General features: G+C 35.0%; 1 protein-coding gene across 4 annotated transcripts in view; it reads right to left on the bottom strand.

Annotated features, from left to right (window-relative positions):
* The window catches only part of LOC111054872 (POU domain, class 6, transcription factor 1), a 225,849-nt gene that overhangs the window by 154,251 nt on the left and 43,604 nt on the right, over window positions 1-27,994 (bottom strand). For all 4 annotated transcript variants that reach the window (XM_039440774.1, XM_039440776.1, XM_039440777.1 and 1 more), the window contains exon 2: window positions 12,031-12,221. In XM_039440774.1, coding sequence (XP_039296708.1) covers window positions 12,031-12,138 — 108 coding nt within the window. In that variant the 5' untranslated portion in view covers window positions 12,139-12,221. The remainder of the gene's footprint in view (window positions 1-12,030; window positions 12,222-27,994) is intronic.

The following is a 27,994-nucleotide window of genomic DNA, read 5'->3' as shown; positions in this document are numbered from 1 at the left end:
ATAAAATTATACAGTATTATTGATACAGTATTTTTTAGATATCAGTGGTGATTTAGTAAAGTATTCTCATTCAGTTTGGTTTTAAAATTTTCTAAATTCTGAATTACTAGTTTGTAAATATTTTATACTCAAAATTTGACAAAAATAACGAAAAACAAGACCTCTTTTTGGACAATATTTCTATCTAAATTTGGGAAAGGAGTAGTTTTGGGCTTCAAACTTGTTGTTCCTTTCCCAATCATTCATTGTTGAGAATGATATTGTAACTATCAATGTATGAATAAATGGATAAAATCATCATAATTTCTATTGAGTACTCTTTATCCATTTAATTGAGAATGAATTGGAAAAATCTTTTCCTCTCTTTCCCCTTCATTCTTTCTCCTCCGAAATAGAAGACAGAGGAGATGGTGATGAAGAGAAAGAAGAAAAATGAGAATAAGTAGAAGAAGAAGAAGAAGAAGAAGAAGAAGAAAGAGGAAGAAGAGGAAGACGAATTGAAGGAACAGTAGTATCAAATGAACGAATCGATCGTAAAAGCAGTGAGATGTAATTAAATTTTATGATCCAACATCCTCCAAGAGGCACAGACCTCCCCTACCCACATTTCTAACTACTGCTGACTGCGTCTTATGAGTGATTATGATAATGAGCTCCAGAATTGGTTCCTCTTCTTCTTCTTCTTCTTCTTCTTCTTCTTCTTTTTCTTCTTCTTCTTCATCTTGTTCTTTTTCACCATCATCATCATCTTCTAGGTCGTCTTCCGCTTTTTTTTTCTTATTCTTTTTCATATTCTTCGCATTCCGCCTCTTTTTCTCTCACTCCTCCCCATTTTTCCTCTTCCTGTTCCACTTCTCATTACACTGTATAGAGCGTCTCTAATTCGCAAGTATTTCTTGAGTGAGAACGATTAGAACTCCTATTCGCGAACAAAGACCAGTTACTTACTATACATATTGTGAGTAATATCAACGATCTATCACAGATCTCTGCCTATAGTTAGTCTAGGTTGGTATTGATTGATTGATTGATTGAGTACTTTATTTATGTAGATTACAATATATACTGGCTTATACACTTATATACAATAGCTTACAATACAGCAAAATTATAGATGAATTTACATAATATAGACTAAGAAAATAATTATTGAACTGTATATGATATTAAACAGCAATTTGTAATATAATAAACTATAGATAATTATATTGTTATGCATCTACATAAATTGGCGGAGCTTTGGACATATCAATGTCCATTCTTCGGAAAGAATATTAAAAATATCCTCCCCACTAACTCTCTACCAAATCAGAGATGAAAAAAATAACCTAATAATAAAATAATATTCACTTACTTTTCTTTGTTAGTATAATATCGTTCTATACATTTATGCATATTTCGTATTAATTTTGAACTGAATGAATAAATCTGATTTGATGATGTTGCAACGACACATCCTATCTCAACAAACCATCATGTTCTAACAAATCATCATGTTTCCAATGTACCATCATGTTTTAACGGACCATCACATCATGTATCACCCATCCTGTTACCAATGAACCATCATGTACCAACAGACTGTCATGTTCCTGACAAACTATCGTGTCTCAACAATAAACTATAATGTCTCAACAAACCATCATGTCTCACCCATCATGTTTCAACGAATCATCATGTTCCAACGGACAATCATGTCTCACTCATCACGTTTCAACAAATCATCATGTTCCCAACAAACCATCATGTCTCAACAATAAATTATAATATTTCAACAAACCATCATGTTTCAATGGACCATTATGTTTCACCCATCCTGTTCCCAACTAACCATCATGTTTCAATGGATCATCATGTTTCATCAAATCATCATGTTTCAACAGACCCATCATGTCTCGTCTTCCCAAAAACCATCATATACCAACAATAAACTATAACATCTAAACAAACCATCACGTTACAACTGCCAAACCACCCAGTCAATCATATCCTCCAACAATCATCTCAACGACGATAATTTATCCACTCACACATACACATACAAATTCAAAATGGCCGCCGTGCACATCAGCATCAGTCCAACCAACTTTCTAATTTCGATCGAACCTCACCGCTACTGCTAAGGAGGATGAATCTAATTTGATGCCGTTCTGCCCTGCCCTGCCCTGCCATGCCTGTCCCAGACCGGGGAACAATTCCAGATAAGGACAACGATGAACGGGGGGGTTAAATTAAGGGGGGAGGGCTGGTCAAAACTCATTACCGCTTAGAGGGTATGTAGTCGTTCGGTCGTCCTAGAGGTCTCTCTACCTGATGCAAGTGTAGTGTTTGTGCCTGTGTGTGTGTGTGTTGGTGGGGAATAAGTGAATGAAGGGACTAAGGGAAGGAGCGGGACAAGTGACCAGAACCACCCCCACTCCACCACTCCCTACAAGGGAAAGGGTTTATAAACGGTGAAGTGTACTGGTGCAAGGAGGGAGCCCTGAGGTACACCATCCCCATTTCGACTGTTGTAGGGTGAGCGGTGGGGGTTTGGGGCGATGTGAAGCCCAGGGCATAATTAGTGGCTGGTGTTTTAGTCGCAGCGAGAGGTGGGAGGGGGCGGGTGATCGAGGTTAGGGGGAAAATAGGGGGGAAAGATGGTCGAACGCTTTTGCAAGGTCTAGAAATGAAGGGTGAGGATCGCAGGCGGCGGCGGTGTTGAGAACAAGTCATTACCCCTACTGGACAGTGGTCTGTCGGTGTGCGAGGGAGACAGGATGACGATGACGTCGAGGAGGAGGATGAGGAGGAGGACGATGTGGAGGAGGAGAAACGTTACGTCTCATTATCTCGGGAAGCTAGACTTTGGGCGGCAGAGTAGAGAATGAAAGGTGGTTCTGATGAAGGGTGGAGGAGGAGATGGAATTGAGCTTCAAACACCCCCGGTGGTGGTGGTGGCGATTGTGGAGGAGGTGGAGCAGGAAGAGGAGAAGGAGGAGGAGAAGGAGTAGGAGGAGGAGACACCCACAAAACAACAAGGTCCAGTTGTGAGCGGCGTCCCTGCTTCGGAGCCAGCCAAGTCCAGTCTCTCTATTGATCTACATTCACACATACTTCTCACCCACTTCTGCTTCTCATTCTCTTCTACTACTGATCATTCCAATTCATCTTCTTCTTCCTCCTCTTATTTTTCTTCTTCTTTTTCTTCTGCACCTTCTTCTTCTACTTCATCATCTCCTACTTCTCCTTAATGTTTAACAATTTTTCAGCATCACTGTTTCTGTTTGCTAGTATTCTCCTTTTCCTTTTTCTTCTTCTTTGTCTTCTGTCTTCTTTATCCACTCCATATCTACTATAACTTTTGTTCTTCTCCTTCTCCTGTCTTCTTCCTCTTCTTCTTCTTCTTCCTCTGAATCTTCTTCCTCTTCTTCTTCTTTTTCTTCTACTTCTAATTCTGTTTCTTTCTATTATTGTAATACTCCTTCATCTTCACTGTCTTTTCTTCTCTTCTGGCTTTTTCTGTCTTCAACTTCATAATTTTCCTCATCATTCACTTTTGCCTCACCCTATTGACCTTTTAAACGATTCTCCTGGCTTTTAATTTGCTAATATTGTATTTTTACCTCATCCATTGCACATTTCTATTTTGCTATTTTTTCTTATTCTTTCATGGAATTTCCATTCAATTTTTCACGATTCCCTCTAATTTCTCTCTTCCGTTGCTTTTCTCAACGTTTCTCTTTCTCATCGGTTCACTCTTTTCATTTCTCATATCAGTAAAGATTGTATCAACTTCTGTCAACTTCTGTTGTTTTCTGTTCTGTGGTTTCCATTCTTCAAATGATCTATATTAATCGTTGTCTTTGGTCAATAATTAACGCACGAATAATAGTATAATATTATTATTAATTAATGCAAATTTTCCTTACTTTTTTCTTTTCATTCTAACTCACTTCGTCAGTTACAAGTCCTCTTCCCCAATTCGCCAAATTTTTGTTCACTTTCCCAAACGCAAATCCTTCACTTTTTCACCCCAAATTCCTTCATTCTTCCTCCTCCACTCTTCTTCATGACCATTCTATTAAATCTGCTGTTATCTGTTTGTCATTCTCTATTCTTCGACCCTCTTTTGTTCTTCTTTTTTCTCTCTGATATCCTTTCTCCTTTACTTTGCATCCGAATCATTTCATTTTCTCATTTCTCCACCACCATAATCATCACATTGTCTCTCTCGTTTCTCCTTTCAATCACTATTTTTCTTTCTTTCCTTTTCTTCTCATCATTCTTCCATATTTTCTATTTTGCCTCCCACGTTCCTTCCACTACAGCTGTGATAAACAACTAAATAATTGCTGTAAAGACTTCTGTGAATAAGTAGCTTACCACCCACATCAACAACATTTTCTCTCTTCTCACATCTTAAACCTTCTCTCTCACTCACACTCACACTTTCTCTCTCTCTCCCTCTTTTCACTCTCTCTCTCTCCCTTTCACTCTTCCTTTTTCACACCTACAAGAAGAGCGCGAGTATCATCATTCCCTTCAGACCAAAAGTGTTTAGCCACTTGACTTCTGTAATCGCCCAACTTGCTTTGTTGAAACGAAAAAGAGCATTCCATTCAAAAAACTTTGGATAGAGGATTTAGTATGAGAGTTTGGAGGAAGAAGCAGAAGATGAAAATGTTGAAACGGAAAAGAGTATTCCATTCAGATAAATGAGGAGAGTAAATGATGATGATGAAGAAGAAGAAGGAAGAGGGGATGAAGAGGGATGAGGAGATGAAGAAGGATGGAAATGAGAAGTCCACGAAGGTGAAAATAAAGAAAGAGGGAGTTTGAAGACAGTGGAGAGGAAACAAAATTTTCGATTCCTAAAACTGACAAGAGCAAATCTGTACGTATAAAAGAAGAGGAAAAAGAAGAGGGAGACAGAGTAGAAGAAAAGGAAAATGAAGAAGACGGAGAAAAGAAAGAAGAAGGAATAAGTAGAAAAGAGTGAAGGAGCAGCATTTTTCGATTCATACAACTGACAAGAGCAAATCTGGACGTATGAAAGGAGAAGAAGAAGAAGAAGAAGAAGAAGAAGAAGAAGAAGGAGAAGAACAAAAAGAAGAAGAAGAAGAAGAAGACGAGGAAGTAGAAAAGGAGAATAATAAAAAGAAGAAGGAGAAAAATAAGAAGAAGAATGAAACGGATAGAGGAAAAAGGGTAGAGAAGACAGATGAGTTGTAGGAAAGGTTTTGAGCACGTATAGGAGAAGAAAAAGAAGAAGAGAAAGAAGAGGACGGAGGGAGAAGACAAAAAAGAAGGAAGACGTAGAAGAGAGTAAAGAGGAAACAGAATTCTCGATACCTGATACTGATAAGAGCAAATCTGTACGTATAAAAGAAGAGAAAGTGGAAGAAAAAGAAGAAGAAAAAGACGAAGAAAAAGACGAAGAAGAAGGAGAAAAATAAGAAGAAGGAGAAGGAAAAGGGTAGAGAAGACAGATGAGTTGTAGGAAAGGTTTTGAGAATGAATGAAGAGTTTCACAACTGGTGTAGTACGGGACGTGGAAGAGTGGTGAGAAAGGGAAAAGGGGAGTGAAAAGGGGAAAGTAGGGAGGAAATGGGTGAGGCAAGGGGAAAAAGGGGTGAAAAGTGGGAAAATCCTGTGAGAAGTGTAGGAAGTGATTCACTTGGCGTGCTTCCAGAGAAGGTGATTCTTTTCATCGCACTTAACTGTTGCTTCGACCTCTGTCCTTCCTCACGATTCCTTTCTGTGGCCTCTGAAGTTTCTAAACTTTTCTGTCATTTATCGCAAAACATGAATAACCTTCAACCTCGAAAAAATGATCATATAGGAAAATAGTTATATTTCTCAAAATTAATTTGTCACATGGTCGATAACTCAATAATAACTAGGAATTTCCATGTTTATTTCCTTAGAATATAATTGTAGAAGATTATATAATTATATGATCATATAAGTCACAGGAGATCGAGAACTTATAAGCATTTTCATTATAAATTTTATAGAATGTAGCAATATCAAGAAATAAAAATAAAAAATCCGAGTACCCCTTTGCTTTTTATTTCTTGATATTGCTACATTCTATGAAATTTATCATGAAAGTGCTTATAAGTTCTCGATTCCCTGTGACGTACATGATCATTTTTCCATCATTTCTATTATTATATTCTAGGCAAAAAATATGGAAATTCCGAGTTATCGACCATGTGACCAATTAACTTTGAGAAGTATAACTATTTTCCTTTATTTCAGAAGCTATACTCTTGGCAAATAATCATTTAAATACCTAATAATAATGAAGTTTTCTGGAATTCAAGTAATTTTGAGTTATCGACCCAGGAACTCTCAAAATATCGACCTGTTAAACCCCGCACACATACATCGATTACTGTTCGTACGATATTTTGCCGTCATCATGAATTTTATCCTGATACTATTAAACGATCAATTGCTGTTTTTATGTTTATATATAAAAAATATATATCTGTATGTGACCGGATCTCAAAAACGGCTTCGACGATTCTCACGAAACTTGGAACATAGTACCTTTCTTCACAGAGAAACAATAGCGTGAGTAGATATCCCATGGTATAGGGAATTTATGTCGCAACTTTTACTGTTATCTCAAGCCGTTTACTGTCGATTATTGTCAATTTTTACTGTTTTGTTGGGATGAGAGTGTATGAACGGCACAATTTGAGAGACTACCAGCATCACACAGCTGCATTGGAAAGAACTACGTGAACTATCGGCTTGGGATAACAGTAAAAGTTGCGACATAAACGGCCTATACCATGGGATATCTACTTATGCTATCGTTTCTCTATGGTTTCTTCTTCTTACAGCTCAATCGTTTGATTGGTTGGCAGCCTTCCATCTAAATCTGTCCATTGCTATAGCACCCAGATCCTTCGTCATTTGTTTGAAATACTGTAGCCGGGGTCTGCCACGACCCCTTTGTTCATCAACTGTACCTTCCAGAATACTTGACGTGAATGCGTCGTGTCTTATTATGTGTCCAATCCAAGAATGTCGCCTGTCCCTGAGGAAATTCAGAAGAGATATCTTTTCTGCCACCCTCTGGAATACCTCCTCATTCGTAACTCTGTCAGTCCATTTTAATTTGAGCATTCGCCTCCAACACCACACTTCAAAAGCATTCAGAGTCTTTTCCTCAGCCTTACCAATAGTCCACGTTTCAGACCCATAGAGAGTTATACTCCAAATGCAACTCTTCATTAGTCTCTTTCTTTACACATATATTGTAAGCTATTATATATAAGCGTATAAGCCAGTATATATTGTAATCTACATTAATAAAGTACTCAATCAATAATCAATCTTATTTCCAACGTGAGACTATTTGAGGAAAGAAGCTGCCTTTTACTGATGAACATACCCTTAGCTTCTCTGATTCGGCGCTTTATATCCAGTCTATCTTTTCCATCATCTGATATAAGGCTTCCAAGATATTTGAACATTTTAACTTGCTCCAGGGCGTGATTATCTAATTCAATGGACACAGTATCTGGGACTTTTGAGCAGACCATTACTTCTGTCTTTATCCTATTTATCTCCATATCATATTTATTTCGTGAAATCTCATGCAGGGTGGTTTATGATATGAATATTCGATTACACTATCCCTGGGAAAACTCGCTGAAAGACATTGAAAGGATAATTCATCCTTGGCTGGAACAGCTGAGACTTTCGTCATCTGTGATTAGTGGAAAGTGAGAGAGTGATTCTGTGGAAAATCAAAATATCGCATCCCCGAGATTCATGAGCTGACGTATAAAGCCATTTGTAAAAAATAACACAATTATTTTAGAGAATAATTGTGTTCCGTTTATCAATAAATAGAAATAACGAGTGAAGCTCGGTGCCCTGATATTTAGATTAAACCGATTATTTCAAACAGGTGATGTTTTCAAAGTCCTTTTTAAACCAATGTACATAGAGACCATATGTCACATATAAGACCATATAGAGAGACAAGAACAAGAACAAGAAGAAGAAGAAGAAGAAGAACAAGAAGAAGAAGAATAAGAAAAAGAAGAAGAAGAAGGAGGAGAAGATGATGATGAAGATAAAGATGGAGATGAAGATGAAAATGAAGAAGAAGAAGAAGAAGAATAGGAAGAAGAAAAAGAAGAAGAAGAAGAAGAAGAAGAAGAAGAAGAAGAACAAGAATGAACAAGAATAAGATAAGAAGACAAAGAAGGAGAAGAACGAAAATAAGTAGGAGAATGGGGAGAATAAGGAGAGGAAGGAGAAGTAAGAGACAAAGGAGGAGAAGGAAAACTTAGCACTTCATTTGCAAAAACCTTAGGTTCATCTACTCTTCGTCCTATTCCTTTTTCTCCACCTCTTCATCTTTCTTCTCCACTTCCTCGTCCCTTCTCCTTCCACTTCTCCTCTCACTCCTCCTCCTCTCCTCATCCTTCTTCTTTTTCTCCTCCTTCACCACCTTCTCATCCATCTCCTCCTTGACCCTCAACCTCCTCCTCCTCCTCCTTCTCCTCCTACCCCTCCTTTCCTCATCATTCTCTGTCGCCACATCCTCCACCTTCCCCATCTTCTCCACCTCTTCTTTCCCCTCCGCCTCCTCTTTCCACCGTTCTAGAAGGGCGTATAATGAGGGAATGCAGTCCACTAACTAGATGGATGGAAGGAAGTATTGAGCCGGCTTAGTAGGTGCTTTGTTGATTGCATTGGGTGGACTGGCTTGTAGGACTTAGTAACAGGGTCGATAAATTGAATAGAGAATTACTTGAAATAATCTTGATTATTTTTATGAGATTCAGTCATATAAGAAAGAAAATTCGTCATAGGAGTATACTTTTGGCAAATAATCATGGAAATACCCAATAATAATGAAGTTTTCTGAAATTCGAGTAATTCTCGAGTTATCGACCCAGAAATCTTCTAAATAGCGAGCCTGTTTGTGACTTATGTCACATATGAGACCATATAGAGAGACATTCAAAGACGACAAAATATCGTACGAACAAAAATCAATGTGTGTGCTGGGCTTAACAGGTTCCATATTTAGAGGACTTCTGGGTCGATAACTCGAGGATTACTTGAATTTAGGAAAACTTCGTTATCAGGTATTTCCATGATTATTTGCCAAAAGTATACTCCTATGACGAATTCTCTTTCTTATATGACTGAATCTCATAAAAATAATCAAGATTATTTCTCTATCTATCGACCCTGTTACTAAGTCCTACAAGCCAGTCCACCCAATGCAATCAACAAAGCACCTACTAAGCCGGCTCAATACTTCCTTCCATCCATCTAGTTAGTGGACTGCATTCCCTCATTATACGCCCTTCTAGAACGGTGGAAAGAGGAGGCGGAGGAGAAAGAAGAGGTGGAGAAGATGGAGAAGGTGGAGGATGTGGTGACGGAGAATGATGAGGAAAGGAGGGGAAGGAGGAGAAGGAGGAGGAGGAGTTGGAGGAGGTCGAGGAGGAGATTCCTCTTTATTCTCCTCATTCTCCTACTCATTTTCGTTCTTCTCCTTCTTTGTATTCTTATCTTATTCTTCTTGTTGTTCTTCTTCTTCTTCATTTTCATCTTCATCTCCATCTTCATCTTCATCATCCTCTTCTCTTTCTTCTTCTTCTTCTTCTTCTTCTTCTTCTTTTTCTTTTTCTTTTTCTTCTTGTTCTCCTTCTCCTTCTTCTTCTTCTACTTCTTCTCTTTGTTTTCTTCTTCACAATCTCCTTTCTCCTTTTTTGGGGTCTCTAATTAGATGCTTATTACTCACATGTGATGTCGATTATTAAGAATATCATGTTGGTCATTACCATAATATTCTACGTATTTTAATTAGGAAAGCCTCTCTTAAACAGCTTCTACTCGTCTGAAACATGCTGGTAGGTGTTTTAATCAAGTTATTTAGTTCTTTGGAATCCAAATTTTTGTATTTTCAAATAACTGGTGAATACTTATTATTTTGAGTTATATTTTCTTTACTTCTTTCCATCTCTGTTACACATATCATCAACTGCAGTGCTTGACATTCTTTTAAAAATTTTCAATATATCTCGAATTATTCTCTCTATATTTTTCAATTTGTATTTGTGGAAAAGTAGAAGACTAGAATGAGTCGAAAATTTGGGAGCAGAAAAAGATTATAGAAAAAATACACACAGAAAGAATATAGACTACTGTAGAAGAATATAGAAGAAAGAAGAACGTTTATTAAGAAAAAGAAAGAGATGTTGGTTTAGAAGGAGAAGAAAGAGGTATTGAAGGAGAGGAAGAATAAGAAGAAGATGATGTAGAAGAAGAAGAAGAAGAAGAAGAAGAAGAAGAAGAAGAAGAAGGAGATGTAGAAGAAGAAGATGATGTAGAGGAAGAAGAAGAAAAAGAAGAAGAAGAAGAAGAAAAAGAAGAAGGAAAAGAAGAAGAAGAAGAAGAAGAAGAAGAAGAAGAAGAAGAAGAAGAAAAAGAAGAAGAAGAAGAAGAAGAAGAAGAAGAAGAAGAAGGAAAAGAAGAAGAAGAAGAAGAAGAAGAAGAAGAAGAAGAAGAAGAAGAAGAAGGAGAGGAGGAGGAGGAGGAGGAGGAGGAGGAGAAGAAGAAGAAGAAGAAGAAGAAGAAGAAGAAGAAGAAGAAGAAGAAGAAGAAGAGGAAGAAGAGGGAGAAGAACAAGAAGAAGTAGAAGAAGAACAACAAAAAGAAGAAGCACCTAATATGATACCTAATTAATCGGACGGTTTTAAGAGGGAATTAGCAGAGAGGATGTGGTGATAAAAACTAGTTCTAAGGATACTAAAAATATCAATGAACACATTTCAGAATCAGGTTTGATATCTTATATAATTAGAAAATTAATTACGATTCTAACTTTTCTCTTTTTTCTTTCTCTATTTTCATCAGTAATTAGGCTTCAATATTATCCTCAATAGGAGCGACAAACTCTTTCAATAATAATTAGGCCTTAATAATATCATCCTGGGCTGAGATAAAATCTTCATTAAATTTAGAGATTTTTTTGTAGAAAAAATATAGAAATATGAGTTCTTCAGATCGGAAATGGGTCGTTTTATTCCTATGAAATTCTCGTTTTGATTCAATGTTGATTTAATTAATATGATCGTTAACTTAGATGATCAAATTTATCGGTTTTTATTGCATTCTTAAATATCTCAAAAAGTTTGTTATATGCCTAGTTTTTGTTGATAACTTATTCATCGACTCGATTTCATTATTATTTTCAACAGTTTTGGTTAGAAGATATGTTTTCACTCAGATAAACATGTTATCTATCCATCATTCCACGTGGGAAGTATATTTATTTATTTTATTTTTAAATTCAACAATACTAGCCCAAAACTGCTCCCTTTCCAAATTTTGATAGAAATAAACCAATGTCTAAAAGGTAGATTATGTTGCTCCACTTTGAATCGAATTCCGTGTCCAGAAATATACAAATTATATAAATATTGAATATAATCATCATGATTTGTTTGATTATAATTATTTCCATGAATCAAAAGGTCCTTTTTCAATAGATATAGCATCATTTAGAGAATCTATTATCAGAAGATAAACTTCTAGGAATCTTTAGTTATAGAAAGTTGACTCTTAACGTTAATCTTTTACTGTTCATAAAGACTGAATTTTCATATTTTCTAATTTTTTTGCAATTTTGTATCTCAGACTAAATAAAGTTGATAAGGCAAATGCTCCTGCTCCGAAGAACGGAATGCTAGAATAGCTGTAAGTCCAGAAATATCTACCCTATCCACCATTTCTTCAACTATTTTGGAACGTATTTTGGGATAATCTTCTCCATAAGCCTCATCTAAGATATAGAGTGAATGATAGGGGACCTAAAACAGAGCCTCCTGCTATCAAAAGCATTAGTCAAGACTAAAATAAAGCAATGGGCTATGGAATTTTCTCAGCTCAAGGAAGTTCTATCAACCTATTAACTCCCCATCAACCTTGAATTTCATCCAAGGTCTGAAGTATTATTGTATTTTCTTGATTATTTTTAAAATTTTTTTGAATTCTCACCTCAGATTTCAAGTTCATTGGTTGAGAATGTTCTCGCCGCATGACGCTGTGGGGTGAAGCGCTAACTGCTAACATGGCGTCTCCAGTCTCTTCTTCTCCTTCTGCCATTCCTCCTCACCTCCTCCTCACCTCCTCATTCACTCCTCCATTCTCTCTCTCTCTCTAGTGCAGCTGGTGTGGTGGTAGTCTGGCTGCAATCAAAAGAGAAAGATCAATTTTTAATTTCAATTCAATCTAGTTATTTACACAAAAAATAACAAAGGAATTAATCAAATCAAATAACATTCATTTTGACATCATCATAAATGACACTTTACATTATATGAAATTCTGTAGTTAATAAACTTATCCAACTAGGATTTAACAAAACAAAATGATGTTTGTTGCTATCATACCATATCATACATCATATTTGTTACTATCATAAGGAAACAGTCAAATTGAAGCTTAAATTTTAATTTTTCTTCTGATTTTTCCACACCTTCTTGTCGTCTTCTTTTTTTGCTGAGGGTGATGCCCACATGAGCTCTAGGCTTGCGCTTGTGTAATGAGGCGGTTGGTCAGCTGTGCTTTTTGGAGTTAAGTTTGTTTTCGGTTATTTTTCAAAATTATATTTTTTTAATAAGTGAATATTTCCTATTTTAGTTATAATAATGTGGAATATTCTATGTTTAGCTTTGAAGCATCTAAACTAGTACTTCTGTGAACAGTAGATCTCGCGCACAGTAACCTGTTGTTATGTTTTCTCAAAAATTAATAAATAATTTATCAATTCAAAATGTCTAGAAAAAATCCTAAATAAACAATAGAGAGAGTGTGAACGCTGTTATCAGGTCTGGCTGCAACTGTCTACAACGTTGATGGAAAGATATATTTACAAGATGTTCGATGTTTTTGAACGGGAAATATACATTCAAACATTTGAACATTAAGAGAAATGCCAAACCATCGACTTGAATCTTAGACCTCACTTCGCTCGGTCAATTAGAAAATCCACTTTGTGAAAATACTTGAGAACCAAACATTTTGTGAATTGAAGAGCTACAAGACTCAACCTATTTCAGACTATGTGTTATCTAAATTTGGGAGACGAATGGCACAAGGTTACCTTATTTTTCCTCTCCCTATCATTTTGATGATGTACTTATTGTATAGATGAGTAAATGAATGGTAATGAGAGATGAATGGAACTACAGTGTTAGGTGGGTTCTCAACCACCGGGAAGCCATTCTACAACTCATAATCAGAGGAGTTGACTCAAGCGGTCACCCTTCCAACGGGAGTACCGGGCGCATGATTCTTAACTTATCTAAGCGATAGTTTATCAGCGCGACCACTGAGTCAAACCGCTTCCAAACAACTATATAAAAGTTATTTAAACAATAATAAATTTCAAACAATAATATTTTATAATCAATAATATTGTTGGAACTGCTTATAGAGTACAAGCGGCATTTTGAGCAAGTTCTACAGCCAAGATGACTGTTTAGTGAATACGTCAGATAAAATATTCCAAAGTTTCGGAATAAAACGTCGCTTTTGAGTCTATTCTGTAAATATGGGGGCACCGAGCTTCGCTCGTTATTTTTATTTATTGATAAACAGAACACAATTCTCTAAAATAATCGTGTTTATATTTTACAACTGGCTATACATCAGCTTTTGAATTTCTTGGATGCGATATTTTGATTTTCCACAGACTCACTCGCTCACTCACTTTTTCACTATCCGCAGACGACGAAAGTCTCAGCTGTTTCAGCCAAGGATTAATTTATTATCCTTTTGATGTCGTTCAGCGAGATTTCCCAAGGATGAGACCTAGTGAGATATAATTTTTAAATCATACACCTACTATGTTCCAAATTCCATGAGCATCGTTAGAACCGTTTTCGAGATCTATTGAACATAAATAACCATAAATAAATACAAACAATTGATATAAATAACCAAATATGAAAATATATTCAGATTTTTTTTACTTTTTGTGTAGTTGAGAAGTTGATATTGTGGTAATTATTCATATTGAATGAAAAAGACTAAGAAATTGTCAAAGAACCACAGATTTATTAATACTCCAGTTTATCAGATATTGACAATGGTGTAATAACCGAAACCGGTCTTAGTATCAATAAATCTGTGTTTTTTCGATTATTTTGATAAATAATAAATTATTTTGATATTTTGATAAATCTGTGTATTTTTGATTATTTTGATTATTTTTTTTCATTCAATATCCATATATACAGGAATTGCTCGCTTCATATAATAGGATCTTGTATTCTATTTTTTATAACCATTGTCATCGCAATCATGATTTTCGTAAATAAAGATTTTGATTCGATTCGATTCACTATCTCAAGTACATCGAAGCACATGGCGCAACTCCAACCAAATTCGAAAACAATTTTTGTAACCTAACCCTTCCCATCCTCTTGAAGGTGCACCATAAAAAGCAATCTAAATTCAAACACATCTATAATTAAAAACATGGCGGCTCCAGGAGGATTTTGACATTCAATTAACAGAACATGCAGCCCAGCTCGGATTTGATTATGACATGTAAATAATCCACGATGTGAGTAAGTATATGAATAAATTAATTAACGAAAATAATAAGTTATGAATATTAAATAGGTAACCAATCAATGGAGGTTATTAATAAAGGTATGAGGATAGATTCACTGTCAGTATACCTAGGGGAATGAACTTATGCTTCCAATTTACCCAATAGTGACAGTTGGAAGTGGGTTTCACCATGATAGTATAGAAGAAACAGGTTTGATGAAATTTGATAAATGTTGTGGCTACCTGTATTGGATTTCAAGGACTTGGATGATTATTTATTATCTGGGAATGATTAGAGGATATGTTCGATTAAATGAGGTTTAGTTAGACTCTCATTAAAAAGCTGGTAACCCTTGTGAATAACATAGAAGCTTCTAATTACTATTAAACGGAAATCTAAATTGAATGCTGCAACTTTTCCAGTTATCAGTGATTGTTTGATGAAATATTTTTATTTAATTTGGTTGTCAGCTTTAAGCTGCGTTTTCACCGGAGTTGATAACAGAAGTTTATAAAATTTTTGCTATCAACTGATGTTAATAACATTTTGTTCAATAACTGGGAATTTTCTGTAAAAACACGAGTTATTGACCGAGCGAAGTGAGGTCTAAGATTCAAGTCGACGGTTTGGCATTTCTCTTAATCTTTAAATGTTTAAATGTTTTTATGTTGCGCATTTATGGCGAAACGCGGTAATAGATTTTCATGAAATTTGACAGGTATGATCCTTTTTTAATTGCGCGTCGACGTATATACAAGGTTTTTTGGTAATTTTGCATTTCAAGGATAATATAAAGGGGAAAAGGAGCCTCCTTCATACGCCAATATTAGGGTAAAAATCAGACTATAGAAGTAATTATTCATCATAAATCAGCTGACAAGTGATTACACAAGTGATATGTGGAGAAGCCAGTCTATTACTGTATTTCCATAAGGTCTATAATCAGGTACTTGTGGATGAGAATACTGCGAGAGGTCTACTGTTCACAGAACTACTAGTTGATCGAACGTAGTGAGATCTATGTTTTAACTCGGATTTTCTTTTGTCTGTCTGTATGTAAAGCGATTACGGCCAAACGCGTTGATAGAATTCGATGAGATTTGGCAGGACTATTCCTTTTTCAACTGCCCGTCGATGTATACACAAGGTTTTTTTTTGAAATTTTGCATTTTAAGGATAATATGAAATGAAAAGGAATTCCTCCATACTCTGATAACACTATATATATCATTTCTACTTTGAAGATAGGATTAATCAGACTATATAATTATTCATAGTCAATCAGCTGACAAGTGGATTATCCATTGTCTATTTCTATAAGGTAGGTTTCCAATATTTTTATGATGCGTGCACATCAGTATCACATTTGAAAAATAATTAATAGGTGATTGAGGATAAATAATTTGAACTAAATAATGCTGAAGAAATTATAATATTCTTAATTAAAAAAATAATTTAAACATAGTTGAGAAATATTTTCATTAGATGGAAAGATTATCACGGAACTGGATAAATTATTATATGGGATAAAAGTTCAAACGTAAACTGAGTTTATTAACATGAGTTTTTGATCTTGAAGAAATGAAATAACAGTTTCCAAGAGTAAATTATGGTTCAACTGTGAATAATTGTGATTCAACTGAATCATCTAGAACAGGTGACATCATATACTTGGGGCTGAGAAAACTGCGTGAGGTCTACTATTCACAGAGCTACCAGTGAACTTTTGTTAATAGAAAATTTTGACGACTTAGTCGATTAATAACTTCTTGTTGATAACTAGTGTTATCAACTCCGGTTTAAACGCAGCTCAAATTCCTAGTTTATACATATTGGACCTAAAATTAGACAAAACTTATGAATTGATACCTGAACATAAACTATTTTTGGACTATTCTTATCCAAATTTAGGAAAGGAACAATTTTAGACTTCAAGCATGATGTTCCTCGAATCACAGATATCTATTTATTTTATTCAATTTATTCATATGGCTTTCATCGGCAGAGATATCCTTTTGGATGATCTGCCTTGCCGTATTACTTACTCAATGCAATTTCCAATTTACACTCAAGTGAATGGCTTGACTCACAGATATCTATTATAGAAGGCGGTGATAACAGAGAATCGGCAACCCTGTAGTTCTATCATTTCTACAGACTTTATAAGGTAAATCTCACTATAGCAATTCAGACTGTTGATCAGAGTTAATCAAAAGCTAGAACAAACAGTTGTTCGACATAAACTAGAATCAAAAACGGTAGGAGAATTAATTAACCGCCGTTAAAATACGTTACAAACACAATAATTAATGAGTGGGCCACCCAGCGTCTGAAGTACATAACCTTTTAAATATTGGACCCGCACCTAGAAGATTGAATCGAAAAAGAACACAAATTCAAATCGAAAAAAGCTCATAAATAATAATTAGAAATCGGTGAACATTATGCAGTAGTCTAATGAATAAATTAAAACAAGGAGAGGCTGAGCTCTAATGAGATAAGACTATAAATAATCTGTGGACCATAAATACATATATACTAACCATCTTAGTACGGGTTAATAGCACTTTAAATAAAGATATAGTCCCAACCAATTCAATATAAGAGCAGAGCATATTCTGTGGACCATAGATACATATATACTACCTATCTTGGTACGGGTTAATAGCATTTGGAATATAGATATAGTCCTAACAAATACAGTATAAGTGTAGTTACCTAGCAGAGCATATTCTGAGACCCGTGAATACATATATACTACCTATCTTGGTGCGGGTTAATATCATTTGGAATATATATAGTTCTAACAAATACAGTATAAGTATAGTGATCTAGCAGAACATATTGGGCCATATGAATAAAGTTGAGCATTTGCTTATACTCCTAAAATATGAAACATTGCTTCATTTTCTATGAATAAACGTGAGCAAAACCTTCTGCTCATGCTCATCAAAAAAATAGTTAGAGCATTTGCTCAAAAGTAAAAGCTTATACTCAAAATTGTATGAATAAATTAGAGCATTTGCTCAACTTTTGAAGCAAATGCTTCAAAAAAGGTGAGTCTAGTCTAGAGCAGATTATCACCTTTTGCTCATAGTAAAATGGCTCAACTAATTTGTATGAGGAAGAGGAAACTATACCACATACGATACTACAAATGTTGAATATTATTCCTACAGAAGGATGAATACAAAAGATAGCTCTAACTGATATAAAGATAGCCATCACAAAATAGGAAATAGGCATTTAAGAAGATGAGAGTGTAGACGATTATAAGAAGCTATTGATATTATAAGAATATGCTGAAGATTATTATAGAGATGACATTTTTTCAGCTAGTATTTCAAAATTCTCAACTCAACTAACCTAAAACTCTATTCATAAATAGAAAACAGAGCAGACGACGCAAACACAAGCAGTGCCCCCTACTTGCATATTTAGCGCTTCCGTGAGCTATAAAAGCAAAGTAAGGCTACAAAAGCGAATCAGCTGATGAAAAATCTTTAAAATACGTGAGCATTCGCTCCAGAGTTCAGGAGCATAAGGAAAGAGTATGAGGTAAAGCTTATTCATATAAAAATGAACAAATGCTTTTGCTCATGAGCAAAACCTTATACTCCATGCTCTTGCTCATGAGCATTTGTTCTGGTTTTATTCATATGGGCCAGTATCAGGCCCATAAATATATATACATATATATATATATACTATGGGTTAATAGCTTTTAAAATGTGATTCAATTATATATAAACTATCTTATAAATAGAAATAGAAATCTAAGTACTCTTTTTCAAAATGATTCAGTCACCTTATCTAAATTTGGGAAAGGAATAGCACAAGGCTACCTTATTTTTTCTTTCCCCATCATTTCGATAATGTACTCATTTTAAAAATATGAATAATGAATAAAGAATATACTACTGAGAACATTCCAAAACATCTACAGTACTAGCGAAATATCATTATAACTATAGGCTTCATCAATGAATATAGTGATAGCCACTATATAACTAAGGGTTAATTACGTTGTAGCTATAGATATATAATTTATGAGAACAGGAGAAGTATTCAATTTGAATGTTAATTAACGGAGCAAAGATTGGTAGTAATGTTTCTGATTATTACAGAGCTTAGCAAGAAGTCATACTCCATAACAACTTAGGTGGGGCTCGATTTGAAGTTTCAAGTCTGAATGCTAACGCATTATACGTAACATACATACGTATGCAGCAGGCAGACGGATGAAACGAACATAGTTTTTCTGTTCCTATGATTCAGCTCAATAAATTCTTTATTTATTCTTTTCATCCATTTTTGTAATGAGTACATCTCAACCCTTCTGCTACCAAGCGGGGTAATTGGACTAACCCAACCCACATTTTGTCAATTTTTTTGTAGATAATGTTGACGTATTTCATTGAAACCTAGAGTGCTTGTTAAAAACATATCACTTTAGTTGTTTTTTCTCATAAAATCATTCCATTCCTCTTATTTTTTCAATTATTAGCAGATTTATCCTCCGAGGAACTCTATTACCCCGCTTGGCATTCCATGTCATGCATTTTTTGGTATATTTCATCCATTATCGGAATACATAGAATATGAATTCAATGTTCAATTTCCATTTTTTTGCCAAACCTGATTCATAATGATCACTTAAAATCTAAATTTGGAAAAATTGCTTCTCTATAGCCATAATTAAATTATTTGACAACATTTCCCCTTCATCTATATGATAGAATGCTCAATTTTTTTGTCCAGTCAGTTTTTGATTGAAAATATATTTTTTCAACAAAAGGAATTCATTTTTAATTATATTAATGGCTTTTGTAATGCATTTTATAGATAAGATAAGATATTTATTGACAATTGTTACTAGGCTCTTGCCTATGGTAACATTTACAAAAATTGACATAATAAAATTAAATTAAACTTAAGAAATAAATAATTATTTTCAGTTATGCATTGGTATTAATAATTACAAATATTAAAGAAAATAATATTGTACATATTGAGCCATCAACATCAACTAAAGTATTATCACATTAGCAAGTTGTTATTTGCATCCATGTGGAGTGAGACTTATCATGAAAGTATACCATGACAAAATTGAAGTTCATAATAAAATACAATAGAGGGAAGATGAAATAGGTGATCGATAAACTATGAAGGATAGATGAATTAATGGGAAAGAATATAGAATAATTATATAAAACAGAAAATATTGTTGAGGTAACTCAGTTACCCCACTTGGTATTTCGTGTAAGTTATGTGAAAAACGTTGGTAGAAGAAGGGCTAAAAATGATAGGGAGAGAAAAATAAGGTAACCTTGTGCTGTTCCTCTCTCAATTCCAGGTCGTGTGTTGTGGACCAAAAAAAATAATTGTTCAATGTAGGATTTCGTCCAGCATAATTTTCAATTCAAAACAGAATAACTGATATTAACTTCACTGATATAAATTTTAATTCCAATCGTTCGATAGACAGTCATTAAATTGAACAAACATTTCGAAGTATTCTAGGATAATATAAAACCTTCAAAAGTTTTGAATCTGGAACTGCAAAATATTCACAATTTCTTATTCTATGCCAGGAATTCTGTGATAAACGATAAAGATAAATTACACGCCATCATTATCACTGAAATACGAAAAATCAACACATCTAATAAATAATTCTGAAAGACCGGAAATAGTTATTTGTGCAACTAGTGCGCAAAGTGACAGTTTGCTGCACCGAAAGAAACGTTTACGCACGAGCCATAGGCGAGGGCGGAATGGTTTCTAGAGTGCAGCAGAGGAACTTTGCGCACGTATTTCACATTAAATTTTCCTACAGTTACCATTGAATATGAAAAGTGATTGATTATGGGTAAAATGATGGCTAAAAACCATGTTTCTCTGTATAATTTTGTTATTAATAACAACTTTAATTTATTTTAAACTTGATAATCAAATTGAAAATTAATAATCTATAATTTATTCAAATTGAAAATCAAATTAATCCAATTAATTTGAAAATTTGAATAATTTTGAGTAAATCTTAATTTCTAAATAATTTTCAAACCAATCAATTTATGAATGGGATAATATTATTTCAAATAATGAATGATTAAAAATAATAATCAAAATGTATAATTTAATGAGTTCTCATTCTTATTTATTTGAAAATCAGAAAAAAATATAATAGAACAAATTCGCATTCAAAATACACGCCAACAATGTCAACAGCTGATTGGGATGGATGCAAGATAATACGCAAAGAATTAAAGGGCAGGTCACACCGAGCTCGCGTCCGCGGAGGTAGTACCTCGGCGGTTGTTTCACTTCGCGAGCCAGGCGAACTTTTGAAATTGAAACGTCTCCTAGCGGGAGTACCGCTAGCGGTAGTGAGCTCGGTCTGACGTGGCCATAAGTGTATGCAAAGTAATACTTTGCGCACTAGAGCGGAAAAGTGATTCTTTGCGTTCTGTAATCAGTGCAGGAATGGTCACTTTTCAAGGTAACTGTAGAAAAAAGGAATTATTGCTCAATGCAGGATTCCGTCCAGCAAAATTTCAAATTCAAGATGGAATAACTGATATAAATTTAGATTTCAATCAGTTGATAGAACAGTCATTGGATATAACGAACAAGCATTGTGAAATATTCTAGAATAATATAGAATCTTCAAAAATTTTTAATTGGAGATTGCAACATATTCACCTAATATCTTCGATGCCAGGTATTCTGAGATTATATCAATCGATTAACGTGTAAAATAGATAAAACAATCCTCTCTACAACTAAACAAACCTCTGTTAAACTAACGGCCGTTAGATTTACCGTGATCAGTTTCTTTATTCGATTGACATTCACAACTAAATAAACCTCCGTTGAACTAACGGCCGTTAGATTAACCAAGATCAGTTTTCTCATTATTTGATTGATGTTAGCTGAAACTGTCATGATGATATATCTTCTCTGAGCATGATGATGACCGTGAATTAAGTTTGCCAAGGTTAGAAAAATATTGTGATGACAAGAGAGAAAGAGATATAAGAGGGAGAGAATTAGGAGAGAGAGTGAAAGAGAAAGAGATAATTGTGAGAGGGAAATATGTTGAGGGGAGAATGGAAGATTGAGCGTGTGTGTGAGAGAAAGTTAGAGAAAGAGAGTGTAAGAGAGAGAAAGGAAGAGAGAGAGAGCGTAGGAGAGAGAGTGAGAGAGAGAGAGTAAGAGAGATGATAGTGTGAGGAAAGAGAAATGTAGAGAGGAAAAGGACTATTGAGTGTGTGTGAGAAAAAGATAAAGATAAAGAGAGAGACAGTAAGAGAGATAATAGTGCGAGGGGAGAACTATGCAGAGGGGGAGAATGGACAATCACGTGTGTTTGAGAGAGACAGATAAAAAAGTTAAATAGAAAAAGAGGGGGAATAGTAAGAAAAAGATAGAGAGAGTGAGAGAGAGAGATGATAATAAAGGCAATTCGACCTACTTATGAATATCACCACTTATTTCACTATTAAGCCGCTGCACTTATTTATACATCGTACTTTATTGGTATCTTCCTGTGCATATTATGCAGTTACACCTACTTTACTCTGCGCTCATTTTTCGCTACTTTTTATTACGTATTTTCTTTCGAAGAAAACATTCGAAAGATAAGAGTAAAATAGATTCAATAGAATAACAGATACGGTAATAGATAGATAAAAATGTTGTATGCAACTGGTCTTACAATACCTGGCAATGCTTTGTTATTTGTGATAAAGAATCGAATCAACAAAAAAATAAATAAAAATTTTATTCAAAATTCAAACAACTGAGGGTCCTGCCAGCTCCGAAGGTTTTTCGGCTACAGAAAACAAGTTGCAGAAGTTGTTTGGACAAAACTTGGACAGAATAAATAAGACACTTCAAAGATTTCAAGTAAAGATAAAACGAAACAATAGATGACGAGAAATAGATGACGACAAGACCAGCTACATAGAAAATTTTTCAGTTTGATGTAATTGATTAGAGCATGCCTTACAGGCGATTGGGAGGTACCGGGTTCGACTTCCGGGCTGGCAAATAATTTTTGGATGGTAGAATCTGTCAATTCTCTCATCGATAGATGTTATTCAATGTAAGATATTATTCAAATGCGAACATATCCTCATGTGGTTCAACTTCAACAGTAATAATAGACAGTAGTCAGCAGAAATCGGCTTCAGTTAACAAAAATCGGCCTGAAAATTGGAACATTAACGACCTATGCCATTGGATATCTTCCTACACTACGGTATCTTTTCTCCATGGTGGAATAGAATCCTAACTGATTCTATTGTGCAATCATTAAGATGATCAAACCCTTATACAAAAATACTGATGAACTTTTCTCAAAGAGGTAGTTGAAACTATTTCATTCTAATGAAGTTTGAAATCATGATTGGAATGTTTATTACATTCTCCAGAACATTGCTTCAATATTCAAGAACAATATTCAAATACTCAAATAAAATATTCCAGAACATTATCATACAGCTGTAAACATTACACCTTGATCTTGAAGGAATTACAATAATAATTTTCACTTTTCTAGCCTTTGGTTACAGATTATTGGTAAATGATAAAAGTTGAACTGAAGGAAGGAGTAGGAATACAATACTGGAACAAATAAGGAATATAACAGGACGAGGAGGAGAAGAAGAGAAGAAGGAGATGAGAGAAGAAGGAGAAGAGAAGGAGAAGAGAAGTGGAAGAGAAGAAGAAATTTGGTTTCAACAATCTTGAAACATTTCACTCGATGTTGAAAAGTGCGCCATCCACTTGTGGTTAGAGATTTCGGTTAAAGCTTGAGATAAACAAGTGTAAGACTAGCAAGAAAAATAAGAAGGAAAAGAATATGGAGTAGAAGAAGAAGAGGAGAAAAAGAAGATCAACAAACAGAAAAATAGCGACTTTCACCCTTTCATCACTCTAACACTCATCCCCCTACATTCTTCTGAACCTTTGGGGAGCTTCATTGAGAAATACGGCTTGCCTTTTATCTATATCCATCCCCTCTTTCAACCCACTTTATCTCTTTCCCCTCCTCAAGCTCCTCCTCCTCCTTCTCCGCCACCACCTCTTCCATCTCAGTGTCCAGGGCATTCACAAAACTCCACAGACAGAGGAAATTCTACCCTACTTTTTCACCCCTTATACTTTCACACTCACACCCTTCCTCCTTTCATTCATCATCATCATCATCATCATCTTCTTCTTCTTCTTCTTCTTCTTCTTCTTCTTCTTCTTCTTCTTCTTCTTCTTCTTCTTCTCCTTCTTCTCCCTCTTCTTCATCATCTTCTTCTTCTTCATCATTTTCTGGCAGACTTTCACCAGAGGAATTTTCTATACCCCTACTTTTTCTCAGATGCCCTTTTTTCGGCCGTCTAGCCCATTTGAACCAACTCCTTCTCCTCCTCCTTCTCCACCACCTCCTCCTCCACCTTTAACATCTCCACCACCTATTCCTCCTCCTCCTCACAACACCCTTCCTTAACCTTCCACACTTCCTAAGTCGTTTGGACACCTCTTTTATTTTCGTGCTGTTACGATGGCACAGTCAAAACAAACCCCTCTCGCTCTAAGTAGCCTTCTGTCTCTTACGCTTCTTTTTTTCTTCCCCTACCAATACCTCTCTTTTCTTTTCTTTTTCTCCATCATGATTGTTCTTTTACTGCTCTTTCATCTTTTTTTTTCTCTTACGGTTCCTAGTATTTTTTTGCGTTGTGCTCTCAGAAGTGTGTCAAGGTCGTTTGGAGTTCTTTGAACCGTTCTTTTTTGATCGCACCACTACGTTTATTTTGTTTTTGTTCTTGATATTAACTTCTTCTTCTCTCTTCTTCTTATTCTTTTCCATTCTTGGTAAAAAATTACTTGGAAGGGAATACTTTACAAAGAATGGACATTGGTATGTTCTAAGCTTCGCCAATTTATGTGGATACAATAGTTATTTGAAACAATATTTATCAATCTGCATAAATCAATGTATCTCTCTCTATCATTATTTTTCTCTGCTTTCGGTAGTGTGTTGATGGGAAGTACATTATTTCATATCCTTTTCGGAGAGTCGACAATTATTTGTTGAAAACACCAACAATATAAAATAAACATCCATCCCATCAACACGTTATTTTAATTGCATTGAATCTTTATTCTCATTGATTAATTATTCATACTCTGTAAAATTATTTGAATATAGATAGCATTAACGTCATTTAATGTAAATTAGTTTATACGCCAGTAATAGTAACATACATAAATAAAGAAATCTAATCCAATCCAATCTAATCTAATCTCTCTCTCTCTCTCTCTCTCTGAGAGTGAGTATAATGAGGGTCATGCTTTAATGGCAGTGGAGTAAAATATGAGACCGTTGCCGATTCTCTTCCTTGCCACTGCCTTCCATTATATAGCTGATACCAGTATATCTGATGTAATCTTAACTATCCTTTCTTGCTTGAAACATAAATTATATTTTTGTTCGCCTGGAAATGGATTTTTCAATTTAAAAATAAATTTTCATAACTGGCATTCAAAATTTAGTCAATTAGATACTATTTTTCTACACTGTTGTAATTATTTGTCAATTGAATAGATTTTTATATTGTCAAAAAACGATCCGGCAAAGTTGCGGAGCTAGAAAAGGATAAGGCTATCTGTTTCGTGGGATAATAGACAAGGATAGCAACAGCAATGTTAATCAAATACTGCCATTATAACGTGGACCTCACTATAGTAGTGGCTGTAATTGCCCATTTAGCCTGACTATAGCTGGAAGGACATTATCGTCATTGTGGTCTCTGCTATGCTATTTAGCCTAAATAACTGCCATCCGTATGCAGCTATTTAACTATGCTTATATCCTACGCCCACAATTGATACAAAGCTCGTGTCATATTTGTAACGCGTTGCTTTTGGGATGATACAGAGTGACTTGTGTATCGTATTAAACTAGAGTAATATTTGGAACGAGTTGCTTGTCTGGTGATACAGAGTAATTTTCACCTCTTGCCAACAGTAAGAGCTCGCTACGCCGTATCAGGAATATAATATACTGGCCGGCAGGCTCGCTTCACTCGCTTACAAGCAAAATGCACTAAGTCAAAAAAAAAAAATCTGGTGTGGCGCACGCACACAACTTTCCTTGACGTTATGAAAATTGATCAACTGACGCTAGTGTTCCCGCGCATCTCATAAAATAATCATATTTTATCGAATTTCGAGCTTATTTTCAATTTTAGGTGAAAATGTTACTGAACATTAATTGTAGAGATTTTCATGCTCAATCTTTCCCACTTGAAATTTTTCGTTTAAATTGTATCTGAAGCCTGATAATTGGAAATCTAAAATCAAACTTTGTATAGATGGGGCGGAGCTCCTGAAATTTTTACAGATATGGGACTTATGGCTGTTGATAGAGCTTATCAATGACTGATTCAGGTATGAATTTGATCAGAATAGTTGGAGCCGTTTTCGAGAAAATCGCGAAAAAACCCTGTTTTTCACAACATTTTCGCCGTTTTAGCCGCCATCTTTAATTGAATTTGATCGAAACTGTTTGTGTCGGATCCTCATATTGTAGGGACCTCAAGTTCCAAATTTCAAGTCATTCCGATAATTGGGAGATGAGATATCGTGTACACAGAGGCACATACACTCGTACACACACACACACACACACACACAACACACACACACACACACACAACACACACACACACACCACACACCACACACACACACACACACACCACACACACACACACCACACACACCACACACACACACACCACACACACACACACAACACACACACAACACACACACAACACACACACACACACACACACACACACACACACATACAGACCAATTAATACTCAAAAACATTTTTTTGGACTCAGGGAAACTTGAAACGTATAGAAATTTAGAAATTGGGGTACCTTAATTTTTTTCGGAAAGCAATACTTTCCTTACCCATGGTAATAGGGCAAGGAAAGTAAAAATGGACAAAATGAGGTTTTTGCACTAGGTGATACATTTTTCGATGCTCTTCCGACTGGTAAAAAGCACTAAGCTCTTATGTTGATATTTTATCAGATACAGCTGATTCAAAAAAGCATCAAGTCAGGTTGTGTTGTTTTATTTCAGGAGAAAAGCACTAAGAGGACTTAGTTATTTCATTCAAACTTACAGCACATACTTGATCAAGAGAAACGCATTAAGTCGACTTGGTGCGTTTCACCAGTGACACAAATCTTATCATACAAAACAGATAATTAGAGTGAACATGCAAACTTTCAAAATCCTTTTTCTCGAAACTATCTCTCTTGACTTAGTGCCTTCTGCTTGTAAGCTGACGATCTAATATACTGGCCGGCAGGCTCGCTTCACTCGCCTGCAATTCACATTTGAGCTTGCTTCATTTCCATTTTATCAAAAAATTGTTAAATTCACTCCCTGAAGATCTTAGAAATATGGAAAATGGAACTTTTAAAAATCATATGAAATGTTTCTTAGCAGCTAACCCTTTAAACAAGATTGAAAATTTTTATACATTAGCTAGGAGTATTGGGTTGTATGTTGAAAGTAAGGTGACATATTATCGTAGGGTACTGATAGTGTAACTTTAACTTACTGATGTAATATATTTTTTGTCATAGTCATTCGATTTCAGCTGTTTTACATCCATGAAATCAAGCCGGTAAACAGCTGATTGTAGAACAAATAAACATATGATTCTCATTACAGTATAGGCTACTATACTGTAATAAAATCATATGTTTTCTTTACAGCCTTTTAGCGTTCCAGGTGGAAATTTTGTCAACTACAATCAAGAAATTCCTGATTCGAAACTTGTAAACTCGGTTATGTTTATAGAATGCATGTAGTAGTGTCAATACAAGCAGGTAATGTTTTCTGTTTCTCAATTATTCTTTTCTATATTACTATGACAAAAAATAGTGTAAGTTACTTGGACGTGAATGTCTTTTGCAGTGCTCAAATGAAATTCTAGTCTCGGCTAACGCCTCGACTAGAAACATCATTATCGCCTGCAAAAGGTCTTTTCCCATCCTTGTGACTTAAGATACTATTGTATTTTGTAACATGTATTATGTTGTATATATTTTTGACTATTGTATCTGAAGACCTCTGATATGGCTGCAATGAAGATTATATTCTATTCTATTCTTCCTTCCGTGAATAGTCGAATGAGACTTTCAGGCTCAATTCAATAACCAGTTTTCTTCGAAATTTATAATTTAGGGCTGCGAATATTTCTATTTTGATCTGAATTAATTAATTAATATTCAATTATTTCTCAATTAGCGACTTGGTTAGGATATCATAATCACTAATCACTATTTTTATTTTGACATCATCATA

This window comes from Nilaparvata lugens, chromosome 14 (genome assembly GCF_014356525.2).
Source record: "Nilaparvata lugens isolate BPH chromosome 14, ASM1435652v1, whole genome shotgun sequence".
In the NCBI taxonomy this organism is placed as follows: Eukaryota; Metazoa; Arthropoda; class Insecta; order Hemiptera; family Delphacidae; genus Nilaparvata; species Nilaparvata lugens.
Note: the sequence above shows the minus strand (reverse complement) of the source record. Positions and strands in the feature narration are given on the sequence as shown.